Below are 22,343 nucleotides of genomic sequence, written 5' to 3'. Positions count from 1 at the left end.
CCCCCTCATCCCCCCTCCCCCTCCTCCCCCCACCCCCTCACCCCCCAACCTCCCCACCCCCACCACCCCCACCCCCCACACCCCCACCCCCCCACCCCCCCACCCCCCCACCCCCCCACCCCCACCCCCCCACCCCCACCCCCACCACCCCCACCCCCACACCCCCCACCCCCCCCACCCCCCCCCCACATCCCCCCACCCCCACCCCCCCCCCCCCCCCCACACCCCCCACCACCCCCCACCCCCCCCCCCCCCACCCCCCCACACCACCCCCACCCCCCCTCCCCCCCCCCACCCCCCTCCCCCCCCACCCCCCCCTCCACCCCCCCCCACTCCCCCCCCACCCCCCACCACCCCCCCCCACCTCCTCCCCCCTCAACCCCCCTACCACCTCCCCCCACCCCCCACCTCCTCCCCCTCATCCCCCCTCCTCCACCCCCTCCCCCCACCCACCCCCCTCCTCCCCCTCACCCCCCCTCCCTCCTCCCCCTCCTCATCCCTCCATCCCCCACTCCTCCCTCCCCCCTCCTCCCTCCCCTCCCTCCCCCTCCTCATCCCCTCCCTCCTCCTCCCCCCTCCCCCCCCCTCCCCCCTCCTCCCTCCTCCTCCCCTCCTCCTCCCCCACCTCCCTCCCCCCTCCTCCCCCTCCCCCTCCTCATCCCCCTCCCCACCCCTCCTCCCCCCCCTCACCTCCCTCCTCCTCCCTCCCTCCCCTCTCCCTCCTCACCCCTCCCCTCCTCCTCCCTCTCCTCCTCCCCCTCCCCCCCTCCTCCTCCCTCTCCCCTCCCCCCTCATCCCCCCCCCTCCTCCTCCCTCCTCCTCCCCCCCTCATCCCCCCCTCATCACCCCCCCTCCCCCTCCCTCATCACCCCCCTCCCCCCTCATCCCCTCCGCTCCTCCTCCCTCATCCCCTCCCCTCCTCCTCCCTCATCCCCTCCCCTCCTCCCTCCCCTATCTTCCTCCCCCCCTCATCCCCCCTCCCCTCCCCTCCTCCTCCCCCCCCTCATCCCCCTCCCCTCATCCACCCTCATCCCCCCCTCCCCCCTCATCATCCACCCTCATCACCCCCCTCCCCCCCATCCACCCTCATCACCCCCTCCCCTCCCCTCGCCCTTCATCCCCCTCGTCCCCCTCCCGTCCTCCTCCCAACCCCCCCTCCTCCTCGCCCCCTCCTCTCCTCTTCCCTCCCCTCCTCCCAACCCTCTCCCCCCCCCTCCTCCTCGCCCTCTCCTCTCCTCTTCCCTCCCCCCCTCCTCCCAACCCTCTCCCCCCCCCCTCCTCCCAACCCTCTCCCCCCCCCCTCCTCCCAACCCTCTCCCCCCCCTCCTCCTCCCAACCCTCCCCCCCCCTCCTCCTCCCAACCCTCTCCCCCGTGCCCCACTCCCCGCCCTCTCCCTCTCCCTCTCTCCTTTCCTCTATTGCCTCCTCTTTCCGTTCCATATCTGTCCTGTCTCTGGTGCTGGCTGCAAATCTCTTCTGAGTGCATCGCCCCTCCCCTTTGAGCACTTGCCAGGAAACTGGAGTCACAAGGGCTTGTTTGACAAAGTGATGCACTGCATGCAATTGGTGAAGTACTCCCATTCATAGTATTGTATGAGATGGGGAGGAGCCTGGTGTACGTTACTAAAGGAAGATTTAAACATGGACTGCAGTTTTTTTTATTCATGATGGTCGGTGTTTGCACTGAGTCTCCCACTTAGGCCTTAAGGACTCAAGTTATCTTCCTGACAGGTACAGAGTGTGTGGGGGAAGGAGTGGGGCGGGAACGGTTGTTGACTCTGGAACCTACACAGCTGACAGTCGAACTGTAGTTGGTTTTTAAACAGCTGGACCGGAGGTAAGATCCAAGTGGATTTTCTCCTAGTTAAGTTTTTGATCCGTGAACTTTCTCCGAGTTAAGATTTTACAAAATGATTAATCTAGGCGCGTTTCATGCAAGGTATGGGTTCCAGTCGGTGTGAAACTTTTTTCTGATCTCTGACAATCTCTGTACTTCTGTCCACAGCCAGTACTGGTCGTGTCCCTGTGTCAGCAAGAGTCCCACGAGATGTTTAGAAATAATGACATGTTGATACCCAAAGTGTTTATTTAATCCTTTGAGCAACTCTGAAGTATCTTGGGTGTCAGCTGTGACTCAGCTGGTAGCACTCTCGCCTGAGTCAGAAGGTTGTGGGTTCAAGTCCCACTCCAGATACTTGAGCACAAAATCTAGGCCGACACTCCCAGTGCAGTACTGAGCGAATGCCGCACTGTTGGAGGTGCCGTCTTTCGGATGAGACGTTAAACCGAGGCCCCGTCTGCGCTCTCAGGTGGGCGTAAAAGATCCCATGGCACGATTTCAAAGAAGAGCAGGGGAGTTACTCCCTGGTGTCCTGGGGCCAATATTTATCCCTCAATCAACATCACTAAAACAGATGATCTGGTCATTATCACGTTGCTGTTTGTGGGAGCTTGCTGTGTGCAGATTGGCTGCCGCGTTTCCCACATTACAACAGTGACTACACTTCAAAAAGTACTTCATTGGCTGTAAAACGCTTTGAGACGTCCTGAGGTCGTGAAAGGCGCTATAGAAATGCAAGTCTTTTTCTTTTCTTACTTGTGAACAAACCTTGGGTTTACTTGCAAGGAGAGATGCGTGAAGATGTCCTTTAACATTGCTTTGCGTGGCTTCCCGAGTGGCTTTGTACCCACTGCACACAGTATGGTACTGAGACTGGGTGAGGGGCGGTGAAGCTATCGGCTTCAAGCCCCTGTTCAGTGGTCGGGTTACTCGGTCTCTGCCGGTGCTGCCACAGTGTGGCTAGCTTCCCGAGAAAAATCAGTCCAAGGTTTCTGCTCCCGACTCCCAACGGGAAGCAGATCCTGGTGGACGTTGGGCGAGGACCGGATTGGGTCTGGCTGTGCTGCCTCCACAGTTGAATTTCCCACTGGCGCCCGCTGTTTAGGCTTGCGGGTGAAGATGGGCGGCTTGGCCGAGGTATCAGTGTGCAGCCTCCACCTGTCGAGTTGTGTCCCAGCATGTCTCACTGCCATCGGGGTGAAGACCACTGGAGGAACGATCAGTGTTGATACGGAAATAATTACTGTGTTTGTAAGAAAAAACACACTGGCAGGGTATTGATGAACAAATAATGTTCTGAGGGATCTCTGTGAAATGGGACAATATTCCACAGAATTTCTGTACAGACTTGTTATGATCATAATCACTCGAACTGGTTCATTTAAAGAAAAAGCATCTGATCTGAAATAAATTAGATAAATCTAGAGTGATTCACTGTAAGATTAAAAATATCAATCGAGATAACAGGTGAGAGAGAGTTGCGAATTTCACTGACATTCAAGTGTGACTGGGCCTGACTCTTTAAAAAGCCTGTGTGACTGGGTCTGTCTCTTTAAAAAGCCTGTGTGACTGGTTCTGATCTTTAAAAAGCACGTGTGACTGGTTCTTACAGGGCTTGACAGGGTAGATGCAGGGAGGATGTTTCCCCTGGCTGGGGAGTCTAGAACCAGGGGTCACAGTCTCTGAATAAGGGCTCAGCCATTTAGGACTGAGATGAGGAGAAATTTCTTCACTCAGAGGGTGGTGAATCTTTGGAATTCTCTACCCCAGAGGGCTGTGGAGGCTCAGTCGTTGAGTATATTCAAGACAGAGATCGATAGATTTTTGAATATTAAGGGATATGGGGATAGTGCAGGAAAGTGGAGATGAGGTAGAAGATCAGCCATGATCTGACTGAATGGCGGAGCAGGCTCGAGGGGCTGAATGGCCGACTCCTGCTCCTATTTGTGATGTTCTTATGTTTACCTGAGTGTTTAAATAGTCAGGGGATGTGATTGAAGCTGAACTCCTGTTGGGGGCACTGAGGAACAGCCCCTCTAGTTTGTTCCACCATTCAATGAGATCATGGCCGATCTGTATCCTAACTCCATTTACCCACTTGCAAGTTAAGCTGTGCCACTTCAGGTGTCTTCATCTAGAATGCCCTGTTAGAACACGAGATGAAATAGTGCTTTACAACGAGGCTCTTAATTACCTTGCAATTTTGCATTTGAGATGTGAAATTCTCTCATTACAACCTCCCAGGAGTCTTCTGTCAGTCAGCGATACTCTACTGTGATAGAACGATAATCTTACAAATATCAATCAATACATTTCCCTTCCTCTTCTGTCATTAGTGCTCATTTAGTTTGATTATAATGCGGAATAGATGTTGGAAAAGGTAATCAAGAGGTTCCAATGTTCATAAAGTACTTGAGCTTTGTTCCAGTGTTTGCCATCTGAACCCACTGATTAAACAGTAGCCTTATTACTCACTCCGAACCACAACCAAACTGTACCTCAGTGAGAGACAAATGAATAGGAAATGGTTTCGTGTGGTATTATACTAACGGGGTTAGTGCGGTATTATACTAACAGACGGTTTAGTGCGGTATTATACTAACGTAAACTCGATGAACAGCACCTCATCTTCCGATTAGGCACTCGGCAGCCTTCCGGACTCAATATCGAGTTCAACAATTTCAGATCATAACCTCGGCCCCTATTACATTTTTTCTTGTAATTTTTCCACCCCTTTCCCCTCCCCACCCCCCCACCCCTTTCCTTTTGTTTCTCTCTCACACCTGGCAGCTATCTCTTGCCCTGCCAGTACACTTTACACCTAATCTCAGCCTATTACCAGCTCGTCTAGCTTCTAATACCTTTTATTGTCTCTTTTACTGCTTTTGTTTCTTTCACTTCTTTTGTCCAATCGCAGCCCTGCCTTCGATCTATTTTCTTTTCTTTCCAGTTTTGAAGAAGGGTTCGACCCGAAACATCAACTCAAATTTCTCTCCACGGATGTTGACTGACCTGAGTTTTTCCAGCATTTTCTGTTGTTATTTCAGATTTCCAACACCTGCAGTATTTTGCGATCATTATACTAACGGGGTTAGTGCGGTATTATACTAACAGACGGTTTAGTGCAGTATTCTACTAACAGACGGGTTAGTGCAGTATTATACTAACGGGGGTTTAGTGCGGTATTATACTAACGGGGGTTTAGTGCGGTATTATACTAACAGACGGTTTAGTGCGGTATTATACTAACAGGCGGTTTAGTGCGGTATTATACTAATAGGCGGATTAGTGCGGTTTTATACTAACAGGTGGTTTAGTGCGGTATTATACTAACAGGTGGTTTAGTGCGGTATTATACTAACAGGTGGTTTAGTGCGGTATTATACTAACAGGTGGTTTAGTGCGTTATTATACTAACGGGTTAAGTGCGGTATTATACTAACAGACGGTTTAGTGCGGTATTATACTAACAGACGGTTTAGTGCGGTATTATACTAACAGACGGTTTAGTGCGGTATTATACTAACAGACGGTTTAGTGCGGTATTATACTAACAGACGGTTTAGTGCGGTATTATACTAATAGACGGTTTAGTGCGGTATTATACTAACAGACGGTTTAGTGCGGTATTATACTAATAGACGGTTTAGTGCGGTATTTTACTAACGTAAGCTCGATGAACAGCACCTCATCTTCTGATTAGGCCCTCTGCAGCCTTCCGGACTCGATATCGAGTTCAACAATTTCAGATCGTAACGTCGGCCCCTATTACATTTTTTCTTGTAATTTTTCCACTCCTTTCCCCTCCCCACCCCCCCTTTCCTTTTGTTTCTCTCTCACACCTGGCAGCTATCTCTTGCCCTGCCAGTACACTTTACACCTAATCTCAGCCTATTACCATCTCGCCTAGCTTCTAATACCTTTTATTGTCTCTTTTACTGCTTTTGTTTCTTTTAATTCTTTTGTCCGACCGCAGCCCTGCCTTCGATCTATTTGCTTTTCTTTGCAGTTTTGAAGAAGGGGTCGACCCGAAACGTCAACTCAAATTTCTCTCCACGGATGTTGCCTGACCTGCTGAGTTTTTCCAGCATTTTCTGTTGTTATTTCGGATTTCCAACATCTGCAGTATTTTGCTATCATTATACTAACGGGGTTAGTGCGGTATTACACTAACAGACGGTTTAGTGCGGTATTATACTAACAGACGGTTTAGTGCGGTATTATACTAACAGACGGGTTAGTGCTGTATTATACTAACAGGCGGTCTAGTGCGATATTATACTAACAGACGGGTTAGTGCGGTATTATACTAACGCGGTTTAGTGCGGTATTATACTAACAGGCGGTTTAGTGCAGTATTATACTAACGGGCAGTTTAGTGCGGTTTTATACTAACAAGACGTTAGTGCGGTATTATACTAACAGACGGGTTAGTGCGGTATTATACTAACAGACGGGTTAGTGCGGTATTACACTAACAGACGGATTAGTGCGGTTTTATACTAACGGGGGTTAGTGCGGTATTATACTAACAGGCGGTTTAGTGCAGTATTATACTAACGGGCAGTTTAGTGCGGTTTTATACTAACAAGACGTTAGTGCGGTATTATACTAACTGACGGGTTAGTGCGGTATTATACTAAAAGGCGGTTTAGTGCGGTATTATACTAACAGGCGGTTTAGTGCGGTATTATACTAACAGGCGGTTTAGTGCGGTATTATACTAACAGGCGGTTTAGTGCGGTATTATACTAACAGACGGTTTAGTGCGGTATTATACTAACAGGCGGTTTAGTGCGGTATTATACTAACAGGCGGATTAGTGCGGTATTATACTAACAGGAGGTTTAGTGCGGTATTATACTAACAGGCGGTTTAGTGTGGTATTATACTAACAGGCGGTTTAGTGCGGTATTATACTAACAGACGGTTTAGTGCGGTATTATACTAACAGGCGGTTTAGTGCGGTATTATACTAACAGGCGGTTTAGTGCGGTATTATACTAACAGGCGGTTTAGTGCGGTATTATACTAACAGGCGGTTTAGTGCGGCATTATACTAACGGGTGGTTTACTGAGGTAATTTACTAACAGACGTGTTAGTGCAATATTATATTAACGGGGTTTAGTGCAGTATTATACTAACGAGGTTTAGTGCGGTATTATACTAACAGGCGGGTTAGTGCGGTATTATACTAACAGGCGGTTTAGTGCGGTATTATACTAACAGGCGGTTTAGTGCGGTATTATACTAACAGGCGGTTTAGTGCGGTTTTATACTAACAGGCGGTTTAGAGCGGTATTATACTAACAGGAGGTTTAGTGCGGTATTATACTAACAGGCGGATTAGTGCGGTATTATACTAACAGGCGGTTTAGTGCGGTATTATACTAACAGACGGTTTAGTGCGGTATTATACTAACAGGCGGTTTAGTGCGGTATTATACTAACAGGCGGTTTAGTGCGGTATTATACTAACAGGCGGTTTAGTGCGGTATTATACTAACAGGCGGTTTAGTGCGGTATTATACTAACGGGTGGTTTACTGAGGTAATTTACTAACAGACGTGTTAGTGCAATATTATATTAACGGGGTTTAGTGCAGTATTATACTAACGAGGTTTAGTGCGGTATTATACTAACAGGCGGGTTAGTGCGGTATTATACTAACAGGCGGTTTAGTGCGGTATTATACTAACAGGCGGTTTAGTGCGGTATTATACTAACAGGCGGTTTAGTGCGGTAATTTACTAACGTGTTAGTGCAATATTATATTAACAGGGTTTAGTGCAGTATTATACTAACGAGGTTTAGTGCGGCATTATACTAACAGGCGGTTTAGTGCGGTATTATACTAACAGACGGGTTAGTGCGGTATTATACTAACAGGCGGTTTAGTGCGGTATTATACTAACAGGCGGTTTAGTGCAGTATTATACTAACGGGCAGTTTAGTGCGGTTTTATACTAACAAGACGTTAGTGCGGTATTATACTAAAAGGCGGTTTAGTGCGGTATTATACCAACAGGCGGTTTAGTGCGGTATTATACTAACAGACGGGTTAGTGCGGTATTATACTAACAGGCCATTTAGTGCGGTATTATACTAACAGGCGGTTTAGTGCGGTATTATACTAACTGACGGGTTAGTGCTGTATTATACTAACAGGCGGTTTAGTGCGGTATTATACTAACAGACGGGTTAGTGCGGTATTATACTAACAGGCGGTTTAGTGCGGTATTATACTAACAGGGCGTTAGTGCGGTATTATACTAACAGACGGGTTAGTGCGGTATTTGGGGGCACGGTGGCATAGTGGTTAGCACTGTTGCCTCACAGCGCCAGGGACCCGGGTTCAAATCTGGCCTCGGGCGACTGTGTGGAGTTTGCACATTCTCCCCGTGTTTGCGTGGGTTTCCTCCGGGTGCTCCGGTTTCCTCCCACAGTCCAAAGATGTGCAGGTTAGGTTGATTTGGCTATGATAAATTGACCCTTAGTGTTAGGGGATTAAATACGTGGGGTTACGGGGGTAGGGTGGGATATGTGTCGGTGCAGGCTCAATGGGCCGAAATGGCCTCTATCTGCACTGTAGATTCTGTGATTCTGTGATATACTAACCGACGGGTTAGTGCGGTATTATACTAACAGACGGGTTAGTGCGGTATTATACTAACAGGCCATTTAGTGCGGTATTATACTAACAGGCGGTTTAGTGCGGTATTATACTAACTGACGGGTTAGTGCGGTATTATACTAACAGGCGGTTTAGTGCGGTATTATACTAACTGACGGGTTAGTGCGGTATTATACTAACAGACGGGTTAGTGCGGTATTAGACTAACGGGGTTTAGTGCGGTAATATACTAACAGACGGGTTAGTGCGGTATTACACTAACAGACGGATTAGTGCGGTTTTATACTAACGGGGGTTAGTGCGGTATTATACTAACAGGCGGTTTAGTGCGGTATACTAACGGGGGTTTAGTGCGGTATTATACTAACAGGTGGTTTAGTGCGGTATTATACTAACGGGGGTTTAGTGCGGTATTATACTAACGGGGGTTTAGTGCGGTATTATACTAACGGCGTTAGTGCGGTATTATACTAACAGGCGGTTTAGTGCGGTATTATACTAACGGCGTTAGTGCGGTATTATACTAACAGGCGGTTTAGTGCGGTATTATACTAACAGGCGGTTTAGTGCGGTATTATACTAACAGGCGGTTTAGAGCGGTATTATACTAACAGGCGGGTTAGTGCGGTATTATACTAATGGGCGGTTTTATACTAACGGGGTTTAGTGCGGTATTATACTAACAAGGCGTTAGTGCGGTAATATACTAACAGGCGGTTTAGTGCGGTGTTATACTAGCAGTCGGTTTAGTGCGGTGTTAAACTAATGGGGTTAGTGCGGTTTTATACTAACAGGCGGTTTAGTGCGGTATTATACTAACAGGCGGTTTAGTGCGGTATTATACTAACTGACGGGTTAGTGCGGTATTAGACTAACGGGGTTTAGTGCGGTAATATACTAACAGACGGGTTAGTGCGGTATTACACTAACAGACGGATTAGTGCGGTTTTATACTAACGGGGGTTAGTGCGGTATTATACTAACAGGCGGTTTAGTGCGGTATTATACTAACAGGCGGTTTAGTGCGGTATTATACTAACAGACGGGTTAGTGCGGTATTATACTAACAGACGGGTTAGTGCGGTATTATACTAACAGGCCATTTAGTGCGGTATTATACTAACTGACGGGTTAGTGCGGTATTAGACTAACGGGGTTTAGTGCGGTATTATACTAACGGGGTTTAGTGCGGTAATATACTAACAGACGGGTTAGTGCGGTATTACACTAACAGACGGATTAGTGCGGTTTTATACTAACGGGGGTTTAGTGCGGTATTATACTAGCAGTCGGTTTAGTGCGGTTTTATACTAACGGGGGTTAGTGCGGTATTATACTAACAGGCGGTTTAGTGCGGTATTATACTAACAGGCGGTTTAGTGCGGTATTATACTAACGGGGGTTTAGTGCGGTATTATACTAACAGGCGGTTTAGTGCGGTATTATACTAACGGGGGTTTAGTGCGGTATTATACTAACAGACGGGTTAGTGCGGTATTAGACTAACGGGGTTTAGTGCGGTATTATACTAACGGGGTTTATTGCGGTAATATACTAACAGACGGGTTAGTGCGGTATTACACTAACAGACGGATTAGTGCGGTATACTAACGGTGGTTTAGTGCGGTATTATACTAACGGGGGTTTAGTGCGGTATTATACTAACAGGTAATTTACTAACAGACGTGTTAGTGCAATATTATATTAACGGGGTTTAGTGCAGTATTATACTAACAGGCGGTTTATTACGTTATTATACTAACGGGCGGTTTAGTGCGGTTTTATACTAACGGGGTTTAGTGCGGTATTATACTAACAAGGCGTTAGTGCGGTATTGTACTAAAAGGCGGTTTAGTGCGGTATTAAACTAACAGACGGGTTAGTGCGGTATTATACTAACAGACGGATTAGTGCGGTATTATGCTGAAAGGCGGGTTAGTGCGGTATTATACTAACAGGCGGTTAGTGTGGTGTTATACTAACAGGATGTTAGTGCGGTATTATACTAACAGGTGGTTTAGTGCGGTATTATACTAACAGGCAGTTTAGTGCGGTATTATACGAACAGGGTTAGTGCGGTATTATACTAACGGGGGTTTAGTGCGGTATTATACTAACGGGGTTTAGTGCGGTATTATACTAACAGACGGTTTAGTGCGGTATTATCCTAACAGACGGTTTAGTGCGGTATTATACTAACAGGCGGTTTAGTGCGGTATTATACTAACAGACGGTTTAGTGCGGTATTATACTAACAGGCGGTTTAGTGCGGTATTATACTAACAGGCGGTTTAGTGCGGTATTATACTAACAGGCGGTTTAGTGCGGTATTATACTAATGGGGTTAGTGCGGTATTATACTAACAGGCGGTTTAGTGCGGTATTATACTAATGGGGTTAGTGCGGTATTATACTAATGGGGTTAGTGCGGTATTATACTAACAGGCGGTTTAGTGCGGTATTGTACTAAAAGGCGGTTTAGTGCGGTATTAAACTAACAGACGGGTTAGTGCGGTATTATACTAACAGACGGATTAGTGCGGTATTATGCTGAAAGGCGGGTTAGTGCGGTATTATACTAACAGGCGGTTAGTGTGGTGTTATACTAACAGGATGTTAGTGCGGTATTATACTAACAGGTGGTTTAGTGCGGTATTATACTAACAGGCAGTTTAGTGCGGTATTATACGAACAGGGTTAGTGCGGTATTATACTAACGGGGGTTTAGTGCGGTATTATACTAACGGGGTTTAGTGCGGTATTATACTAACAGACGGTTTAGTGCGGTATTATCCTAACAGACGGTTTAGTGCGGTATTATACTAACAGGCGGTTTAGTGCGGTATTATACTAACAGACGGTTTAGTGCGGTATTATACTAACAGGCGGTTTAGTGCGGTATTATACTAACAGGCGGTTTAGTGCGGTATTATACTAACAGGCGGTTTAGTGCGGTATTATACTAATGGGGTTAGTGCGGTATTATACTAACAGGCGGTTTAGTGCGGTATTATACTAATGGGGTTAGTGCGGTATTATACTAATGGGGTTAGTGCGGTATTATACTAACAGGCGGTTTAGTGCGGTATTATACTAATGGGGTTAGTGCGGTATTATACTAACAGGCGGTTTAGTGCGGTATTATACTAATGGGGTTAGTGCGGTATTATACTAACAGGCGGTTTAGTGCGGTATTATACTAATGGGGTTAGTGCGGTATTATACTAACAGACGGTTTATTTTTGTTCACGGTCCCTGGTTCCTAATTTCACACGGTGACCTGTGAACCGAGGCGTCCAACACTGAGTCACTGCTGACCTTTGGACAGGCTGTGATTCGAGGCCCAGAATTTCACTCGGCCTGTGGGGAGGGCCATGGATTAAAAAATGAGGCTGAAGTGACCCTCGCTGTATTATGAATCTTACCGCTGTACAGTCAAGCCTTAGAAAGATGCTTAAATGCGTTCCTGGTATTTATGATGTAGGTAAGGTGCTGGAGAATGTACTTTCCTTCGCCCACCCCACGTACAATGTCAGCCTTTTGCACTCATGAGATCCACGAGCCTGTAACTATTCAATATCTGAATTAATTGTCAATCGTTCTTTTCTGGATGAGTGAGAACCGGTGGGGGGGAATATTGAATTTCTTTTTTAACGCGGCGAGTTGTTGTGATCTGGAACGCGCTGCCTGAGAGGGCGGTGGAAGCAGATTCGACAGTAACTTTCAAAAGGGAATTGGATAAATACTTGAAAAGGAAAATAATTTGCAGGGCTATGGGGGAAAGAGCCGGGGGAGTGGGACTAATTGGAGAGCTCTTTCAAAGAGCCAGCACAGGCACGATGGGCTCCTTGTGTGCTGTAAGATTCCGTGACTCCAAGCTCCCGCTACTGCTTCCCATCAATGTGCCCGAAAACCCCGCCTACGTCGTGCTGCTCAATGTGTTGCTGAGAGGTTTCTGTTATGTTAGCAGTGTTTTTGCTCTGTGTCTCATGACCAGTAATCGGGATGTACTGTCCCAAACTCACTGTGTGTACATGCACCCCTTACAGCCGACAAGGAGAGGAGACTTCCACCTCATCAACCCGGAAAAGCGGACCAAGGTGAGTGAGATTCATCTGGAAAATGTCTGAACTCAGAATGCCTTGACCGGGAAATATAAACGGAAAACAGCATTGGGTCATGTGATCAAGCTCCCAAAGGTAGACCCGTAGTTCCATTTCACCAGCCACTGATGCGATCATTTCCTGGTCGAACCCCTGCAGAGGGCGGACCACGGAAGTAGAAAGGGGCCGAAAGGTGGCGCAGCTCACTGGCCCTTGACACGCCGTGGGGCCCGTAACAACAACAACTTACATTTCTCTAGCGCCTTTGACACAGTAAAGTGTCCCAAGGCGCTTCACAGAAGCGATTATCAAACAGAATTTGACACCGAGCCACACAAGGTGGACAGGTGACCAAAAGCTTGGTCAAAGAGGTAGGTTTTAAGGAGCATCTTAAAGGAGGAAAGAGAGGTAGAGAGGCGGAGAGGTTTAGGCAGGGAATTCCAGAGCTTAGGGCCCAGGCAGCTGAAGGCACGGCCGGCAATGGTGGAGCAATTAAAACCGGGGATGCGGGTTCTCGGGCTGGAGAAGGTTACAGAGATAGGGAGGGGCGAGGCCATTGAGGGATTTGCACACAGGGACGAGAATTTTATAATTGAGGCATTTACGGACCCAAGCCAATCTAGGTCAGTGGGCACAGGGGTCGATGGGTGAACGGGACTTGGTGCGAGTTAGGACACGGGCAGTAGAGTTTTGAATGAGCTTCAAGTTTACAGAGAGCGGAAGGCGGCTGGCCAGGAGAGCGTTGGAATAATGACAGAAGGTGCTCTGGCGATCAGTGAGGGATCTGTGAACCTCAGCCCTCCCTCGACACACCGAGAGCAAAGTGCCACAGGTGAGCACTCGCGGTAAGTAATTGCAGCAAGTAACGGAATCAAACTGCTTACAGGACAGCTATTATTCTGACACTTGAGCATTCGCTCGGGAAAGTCTAGGCGGCTGATGAACTGAAACATGCCTGAGGAATGACTTGGTCCCATAAATGTCCCTGAGATGGGGAGTGCTCGAGTGGGGGGCCTTCACGGTATCATGTGTCAGGAGGCGTCAGTTACTCTTGCTGAACTGCTGAAGGTTACTGACAGTCCAAAAGAAACTAACGGACTGGTTCAGGAAAGTGGGTGAGAAGTAGTGAGCCATGGTCGAGGGTGAGACAAGCTGGGCTTTATTAACGGAAAGGAGGAGGGGATTGGAAAAGTGAACCCGGGCAAATACTTGGCTGTGGCGAAAGGGTTCAAATACCCGGGGGGGAGGTGGGGGGCAGTGGGAAATGAGAACGTTAGGAATAAGAAGGGCAGCTGGGAGAAAATTTCCACAGAAAGGATGTGCGAGTTGTAGAAGGGACGGCCGTTGAAATGAACAATATAAAACGTGTTTCTGGAGAAAGAAAGGATTGAAAAACATGGAGAGAAGGTGGATTGGTGGGATTGAGTGCACTCAAAGCCCTTTTTGGGAACTGTGAAGGATTGGAACATCAGTATTAATCAGTGGTATAGTGAAGGAATTGTAGAACAAACCACTGATAATCCTGTTGATTGTAAGAAGTAATCCAGCTCCTCAATCAGGCAGAAGGTTTGCTAATAAATCTTAGAAGAACAGTCATTATTTTGGATCACTTCCATTACAGTCTTCGACCAATGGCATAGTTCCATAAACCTCCATACAGCAGTTCAATCAGTGCCATCTCCCAATGTCCCATCTCTCCCCCTTGTGCCCACCGTTTGGTATCACGTTCTGGGATGTGTCGAGTGGGCTGCCACTGATTGCCTCGCAGTGATCGTCAAATCACTGATGGCTGTCTGAGAGTAACTGATGATATTTGATATGGTGTCTCATAGCTTACAATGAAACATTTCAGTTCCTCCTTTAACCGTGTGTACGTGCACGCTTGTGTGTCTGTGTGCATACATGTGTGTGTCTGTACATGTGTGCCCATGAGCGTATATGTTTGTGTACGTGTGTATGAGTGCGCGCACATGTCTTTAGTACAGACATATTAATAAATAAAGAACATCTTTTGTTTTTGAAAAGCATGTAGATTACCTAAGTAATAACTAGATAGGATGAAATGATCCCAGAAAGTTCTTCAAACAATTATTAGCAATATGGTGGGCATTAAACTGACGCACTGCGCAGGGTCACACCGCACAGGATCACACCGCACAGGGTAACACGGTCACACCGCGCAGGGTCACACCGCACAGGGTAACACAGTCACACCGCGCAGGGTCACACCGTGCAGGGTCACACCACGCAGGGTAACACAGTCACACTGCGCAGGGTCACACCGCACAGGGTCACACCGTGCAGGGGGTCACCACGCAGGGTCACACTGCGCAAGGTCACACGGTCACACCACACAGGGTCACACTGTACAGGGTAACACAGTCACACCGGGCAGGGTCACACCGCACAGGGTAACACGGTCACACCGGGCAGGGTCACACCGCACAGGGTAATGTGGTCACACCGGGCAGGGTCACACCGCACAGGGTAACACGGTCACACCGCGCATGGTCACACAGTCACACCACGCCGGGTCACACCGCACACGGACGGACCATGCTGGGACAGGCAGTGCACGGACACACCAGGCACAGAGGCATTGCGCACAGACACATGGCGCACGTCGCACCGCGCTCAGACGCACACAGTGCAGGGTCATGCCGTGCACGGACACTGGTGCTCGATCGTCACGTGTCCTTCTCTTAGCAATGAAATTTTAATAAGTACAAAAATTCACCTCCCTCTCACCCCAAAAAGAAGCTAAAACCACACATTCCTCAGCTTGCATCAGAACTCTTCAAGAGCAAGGAGGTGGCCTGTTAATAATTAAATGTTCAGGGGACTGGGTGGGGCAATGGGTTAGCAACATCCCTTTCATCTCGGTCACTTGGGTCTGGATCCAGTTCTGACTCCCTCCGCCCTCTGTAAAGGTCTTACAGGGGATGGTTCTTGAGCAGTTTCAAGCCCCAATTCCTCGTGGGCAGGATTCTGCAGCATTTGCTCGCATATAAAGTGTGAAATTGATGCTATTGCTTTGAGGTTAAAGTAGGAGGGGGGTGTTTTATATGCGAGTGTAAAAGATGAGGATTGGAGTTGGAGAGTAGTTCATACTAAAAATATTCTCCCTGGGTAGCCTGTTCTTCCTTTCACGAACGCTTGCTCCGAGATCCGAGAGTGATTGATGCCGATACTGGAAGCAGCAGGGAGGAAGAGCGAGAGAGAAGCCACAAGTTGAGATGGAAGATGGTGCCAGGGCCGTGGCGTGAGGACACCTCAGCGCCATCTGTCCTGTCCATCTGTGCAGCTCATCTCTACGCCTCCAGCATATGAGCTGCGCTGCTGTGTGAAGAGCGCAGTCGAAGGCAGGACTGCTGCGAGGGGACCTCGCATCCCATTAACAGGGATATGTGGAGGATGCGTTTGTTCTGAATGTGGAAAGTGTCAGTCCCACTTTTACTCGGTACAGCCTCTTACTTTTGGCAGCCTGTGCCCTGTCCTATTTTAATGATCTCTCCTTCAAGTGTTGATTACTATCAGCAGAACTCAAGCCAGATGCCTTAAAGCATCTCCAGGCAGCATGGCGGAATGGATGGGAGTTTGCCCATGTGCCCTTCATCCTCCCACCCCCGCCCCATCAGAGATATGTTGACGCAAGTTTGAAAACCACAGATAAACACCTCGTATGCTTTTTTTTAGCTTGCAATCCAGAAATCCCTGCTTTCATTTTTTTGGCTTGCAATCCAGAAATCCCTGTATTTAAAACAACCTGACACGACATCCTCTATCATCACTGCATCCAGTCTCAACAGCGGCCCTCGCCACCGCTTCAAGTTGCGCAAGCCCTTTTGGAGCCACGCGCTTAACCTTCGACACCGCGACTTCAACCCCGGTGACGCTCGGGAAGGCCGAGTGGAGTTGACGAGAAGTCACAAACAAACGCCCTGTGAAAGACCCGACGCTGAAGATCCCTGGCTTCGGTCTTCCGCGAAGCTTATGGGCGACTCGAAACCGCGTCCGCGCAAACCGTGGCAGATGTGGAGACTTGATGCACAAAGGAAGGATTAAAAGCTCCCCAGTGCACGACTGTGGTCAACCAGAACAGACCATGGAACGTACAACGACTCAATGCCCCATTCACAAATACAAAGGAGGCATCCCAGTGGCACGCTCTGTTACTCCTGACGCGATTATCTGGCTGACGTAAGAAAACTACTAGGCACTTGGTCTGAGCGTTAAACAAAGCTTTAATCAACTGTTTTACAACATGGAGGTCTAGTTGTGTCCTTCACTAGTTCCTGTTAAGAATGTCCTGCGCAAGCTGGGCCTGTGCCCGAGTATTTATACTCTCCCTGGACAACGCCACCCATAGGCCACTCAGTATTATTTCATAAGTCTTTCTTTCATGAATGACTGATTCATTTCACTGGCTTCACCACCTCCATGTAAAATAATAGTTGTTGCTCCACATCCACATCAGCAACATGATTGAATGAAAACGGCATCCGCTGCACGGGTCAAGTTGCCTGCACGCCTACCGTTCAGCGGAGTAACTGCCTGTCTTCTCCATGTGGTAATCCCATGGGCATCATCACCGTGGTATCTAACCTGGTCATTTTAGGTTGTCCCTATTGTCCCATTCCAACTCGGGTGTTGATCATTTCATGCTTCCTGTGGGTGTGTTCAGTGGGATATTGAAACCAGACTGCCGGCTACTCACGGCAGTGAGCGTTCCCAAAACTGACGGGTTCCTTTCGCGTTGCCTGTTCCTGCGTAACAATCCATTTAGCAATGAAGAGATTCTCATGCGAGCGGTCACTGTGATGGGGGTACGGGCGAGGTGTGGAACGATTGAGTCGAGACACGTTGGTTACCTGACTGATGGCATCCAAGGAATTGGCAGATGGAGAGCAGGCATCACACCAAAAACTGTGGCCAAACATCACCACTGCTGGGAAGAACATAGGAAGGTACATAGCAACAGGAGGAGGCCATTCAGCCCCCTCGAGCCTGTTCCGCCATCCAATTAGGTCATGGTTGATCTGTATCTTAACTCCATCTACCCGCCTTGGTTCCCTAACCCTTAATACTCTTGCCAAACAATCAGTTTTGATATTTTCAATTGACTCCCAGCCTCAACAGGTTTTTGGGGGAGAGAGTTCCAGATTTCCACTACCCTTTGTGTGAAGAAGTGCTTCCTGACATCACCCCTGAACGGCCTGGCTCTAATTTTAAGGTTATGCCCCCTTGTTCTGGACTCCCCCTCACCAGAGGAAATAGTTTCTCTCGATCTACCCTGTACAATCTTAAACACCTTAATTAGATCACCCCTTAATCTTCTAGACTCAAGGGAATACAAGCCTAGTCAATGCAACCTATCTTCATAATTTAACCCTGTTGGCCCCATTATCATTCTGGTGAATCTCTGTCGCACCCCAGTATATCCTGCCTGAGGTGTGGTGCCCATAACTGAACGCAGTACTCTAAATGGGGTCTAACCAGAGTTTTATATAAATTTAGCATAACTTCCCACCCCCGTCAAACTTTGTATTCCAAGAGTTTGAGCCACATGAGAATCCCTGGTCTCGAAGGACTGGTGATGATAGCGGGCTCACAATTAACACACCTTGGGGTGACTGCCCTTTAGCGTAGTGGAGGCAATAACCCATTTAACATATATGGGCATCATCCGTGTTACAATAGCGGACAGACGAATGTCACCTGGGTGTATTCAAGTCCTTTTGTGAGTATCATTTCTAAGCTTATATCCTCCAGAACATAGTTTTCTGAGATTTACTCAGTGCCAGGGCTGCAGCGACAACTTTTTATTTTTATTTATTCGTTTATGGGATGTGGGTGTCACTGGCAAGGCCGGCATTTATTGCCCATCCCTAATTGCCCTGGAGAAGGTAGTGGGGAGCCGCCGCCTTGAACCGCTGCAGTCCGTGTGGTGAAGGTACTCCCACAGTGCTGTTAGGGAGGGAGTTCCAGGATTTTGACCCAGCGACGATGAAGGATCGGCGATATACTTCTAAGTCAGGATGGTGTGTGACTTGGAGGGGAACTTGGAGGTGGTGGTGTTCCCATGCGCCTGCTGCTCTTGTCCTTCAAGGTAGTAGAGGTTGCAGGTTTGGGAGGTGCCGCCGAAGAAGACTTGGTGAGTTGCTGCAGTGCATCTTGTAGATGGTACACACTGCAGCCACGGTGCGCTGGTGGTGGAGGGAGTGAATGTTTAAGGTGGTGGATGGGGTGCCAATCAAGCAGGCTGCTTTGTACTGGATGGTGTCGAGCTTCTTGAGTGTTATTGGAGCTGCACTCATCCAGGCAAGGGGAGAGTATTCCATCACACTCCTGACTTATGCCTTGTAGATGGTGGAAAGGCTTTAGGGAGTCAGGAGGTGAGACACTCGCCACAGAATACCCAGCCTCTGACCTGCTCTTGTTGCCACGGTATTGATGTGGCAACAACTGTGATCAACGATGAGCCATTTGGCCTCACCCTCAGCCTCATGCGACACATCTTACCGGCGATGCTCCTTTAAGTCTCTGTCCCACCAGCCACTGCTGTCTAATTCACTAGGTGCAGGGCAACTTATCGTAGGAAGTGGATTTTTCAGTCAAAATGGAAAATCCTGGAGTAGTTTGAGAAAACAGGAAGCTTTCCATCGGAAAATCCTGCTGCTTCTTTCAGTGAGGGATTTCCTACAGGTCTATGAACATCTGCCCGCTTGTGTGTTTTTCCATTAAATCGAGGGTGGGCCTTTAACACAGGATGAGATATTGATGAGAGCTTTTTAATATTTTTTTGTGTTTCTCTCCAATTCTCTCCCCATTCTCTCTTCAGGGCGCTGCCTCTTGCTGGGGTGCTTTGCCTCACCAAGGGGCAATTCTAGACAGTGAGTTGCAGCAGGCTATTCGGTAGTGGGGAGCATCACAAACCAGGCCCGAGCCTGTCCTTGCCTGATGTCCGCACATCTGCAGAAGGAATGACTAGGTAGTGATCAGGAGCAGGAACCCTGGCTGATTTTCCCCCTTCCCTAACCCTATCAATACTCTCACAACACCAGGTTATAGTCCAACAGCTTTATTTGAAATCACAAGCTTTCGGAGCGCTGCTCCTTTGTCAGGTGAACTTCACCTGACGAAGGAGCAGCGCTCTGAAAGCTTGTGATTTCAAATAAAGCTGTTGGACTATAACCTGGTGTTGTGTGACTTCTCATATTTGTCCACCCCAGTCCAACACCGGCATCTCCACATCATATCAATGCTCTGCCACTGGTCTGAGAGACTAGAGAGCCCCAGTCTGTGGTTACAAAGCAATGTAGCCCAGCCCATGCACTTACAACCAAGTGGAGACCTGACGGTAGCTTAAAGGGACCAACAAAAGTTTGTGTCTCAGACGCCACTGGATATAAAAGGTCTCCTGCTTTATATCTGCGGCTCAGTGGGTGGCACTCTCATCTCTGATTCAGTAGATTGTGGGTTTGAGTCCCACCCCAGACACTTGAGCACAAAATCTAGGCTGACACTCCACTGAGGGAGCGCTGCACTGCCGGAGGTGCCGTCTTTCAGATGAGACGGTAAACCGAGGCCCCGCCTGCGCTCTCTTAGGTGGACCTAAAAGATCCCACGGCCACTATTTTGAAGTAGAGATGGGGAGTTCTCCCCGGTGTCCTGGCCAATATTTATCCCTTATACAACATCAGTAAGACAGATTAACTGATCATTATCGCATTGCTGCTTGTGGGAGCTTGCTGTGCGCAAATTGGCTGCCGTGTTTCCTCCATTACCACAGCGACTACACTTCAAAGGTACTTCATTGACTGTAAAGCACTTTGGGACGTCCTGAGGTTGTGAAAGGCGCGATAGAAATGCAAGTCTTTCTTTCTTATCGTAGAATCATTGTGTTTGAGTCAGTGCTAACTATTCAACTGAAGTCATCTACTGTAATCCTTTCCCCATGTGCTTTCAAATCCTCGTCCAAATTTCCTTTTAAGTCGTGTCTCAAGAGCCATTTGTGGTGTTCTATCAACTCTTTGTGTGGAAAAACTTTCTTCTAACTTTTTTTGTTCTAGTGTTAATCTTCAATCTTCAGCTTCTTGTTACCAAGTTATCAACTGGGGGAAACCATCTTTGGCTTTTTATCCGCTCAAAGCATTTCAGCAACTTGAAAACATTGATTGAATTTCTCCCTTAACCTTGTGTTCCAGTGGAAAAAGCCCCAATTTTTCAAGCCTTTCTCATAACTAAAGCATCACATTCTTGGTGCAATTGCAGCGAATCTTCACTGCACCCTTTCCATGACTCTTGTATCCTTCCTACGACGGGATGGCCAGAACTGGACAAAATGCTTGAACAGTGACCGAATCAACGCCTTGTACAGACTCAACATCATGTCCTTGCTTTTACGCTCTCTGCCTCATGTACAAAAGCACCATCTCATTGGCCGGTCGTCCCGCTTTCTATTCGTGCTGTTGACAGTGCAGTTGCCATTGACGACATTGCTTCAATGTCGAGTGCCTCAACATGTCTGCCAGTGCAGGAATAGAGGAACATAAGAACATAAGACGTAGGAGCAGGAGTCGGCCAATCAGCCTCTCGAGCCTGCTCCGCCATTCAATAAGATCATGGCTGACCTGATCTTGGCCTCAACTCCACTTCCCTGCCCGCTCCCCATAACCCTTGACTCTCTTATCGTTCAATAATCTGTCTATCTCCACCTTAAATATATTCAATGACTCCGCCTCCACAGCTCTCTGGGGAAGAGAATTCCAAAGATTCACGACCCTCTGAGAGAAGAAATTCCTCCTCATTTCCGATTTAAATCGGTGCCCCCTTATTCTGAAACTATGCCCCCTGGTTCTAGATTTCCCCCATGAGGGGGAACATCCTCTCTGCATCTACCCTGTCAAGCCCCTTCAGAATCTTATATTTGGAAGGGCAGACCAACCTGAAAGGTGAAACCACAAGCAGCTCACCATCCCGAAATTCCCTGTTACAATCGGAGCAACAATCCTATTATTAGTCCCGGTGTGAGCCACTGCTCTACGCTCTGGCCCCTTCGCAGCTTTCAAAAAAATCGGTACCCGATCTCAAACGGGGGAACGTGATGAGGAGCTTAACTTCCTTCCTTTTTTTATTACTTAGAGTTCGCCTGTGTTTGAGTGTTTCCCGGCCAGTTAATTCACTTTGAAGTGCAACCACTGTTGTTTACAGAGACAAACACAGCAGCCAATCCCCACGTGGCGAGGTCCCACAAACAGCGAATGAGATGTGTTACCAATGAATCTGTTTCTTGCTGGTGTTGGGCGAGAGATAGATGGTGCTCAGCACAGCAGGAGAGGTCTCTACAGTTCGAGCAATGCCATCTTCAACATACACCAGGCGGAGCTTCAGTTTAACGTCTCAAATGAAAGACGGCACCTCCGACAGTACAGCACTCCCTCAGTACTGCACTGAAACGTCAGCCTAGATTATGCACTCAAGTCCTGAAGGTGGGAGCTTGAACCCGCAAACTTCCTACTTAAAACCTACCGCTTTGACCAAGCTTTTGGTCACCTGCCCTAATTTCTCCTTATGTGGCTCGGTGTCAAATTTTTTGTCTTAAAATACTCCTGTGAAGCGCCTTGGGGTGTTTTACTACGTTAAAGGAGCTATATAAGTACAAGTTGTTGTTGTCAGTGTGCTACCAATCGAGCCAAATTGATACTGTAAGGTGCACCAATGGACATTCCTCTACATTGTATGTAATGAGCTGTCATTGGGTTA

The 22,343-nt window shown here is 48.1% G+C and overlaps 1 protein-coding gene across 7 annotated transcripts in view; it reads left to right on the top strand.

Annotated features, from left to right (window-relative positions):
- Positions 1–22,343, top strand: part of srcin1a (SRC kinase signaling inhibitor 1a) — a 496,431-nt gene that overhangs the window by 196,631 nt on the left and 277,457 nt on the right. For 6 of the 7 annotated variants that reach the window (XR_015073440.1, XM_085966198.1, XM_085966197.1 and 3 more), the window contains one exon: positions 12,525–12,575. The exons of the other annotated variant lie outside the window; for it this stretch is intronic. Coding sequence is in view for 4 of the 6 variants with exons in the window: in XM_085966198.1 (XP_085822324.1) it covers positions 12,525–12,575 (51 nt within the window). In the remaining 2 variants the exon portion in view is untranslated. The remainder of the gene's footprint in view (positions 1–12,524; positions 12,576–22,343) is intronic. 7 annotated transcript variants of the gene reach the window in all.

This window comes from Somniosus microcephalus, chromosome 24 (assembly GCF_052327205.1).
Source record: "Somniosus microcephalus isolate GS21.2 chromosome 24, FLI_Smic_1.0, whole genome shotgun sequence".
NCBI classification, from domain to species: Eukaryota; Metazoa; Chordata; class Chondrichthyes; order Squaliformes; family Somniosidae; genus Somniosus; species Somniosus microcephalus.
The sequence above is the reverse complement of the archived record's forward strand: the minus strand, read 5'-3'. Positions and strand labels throughout refer to the sequence as shown.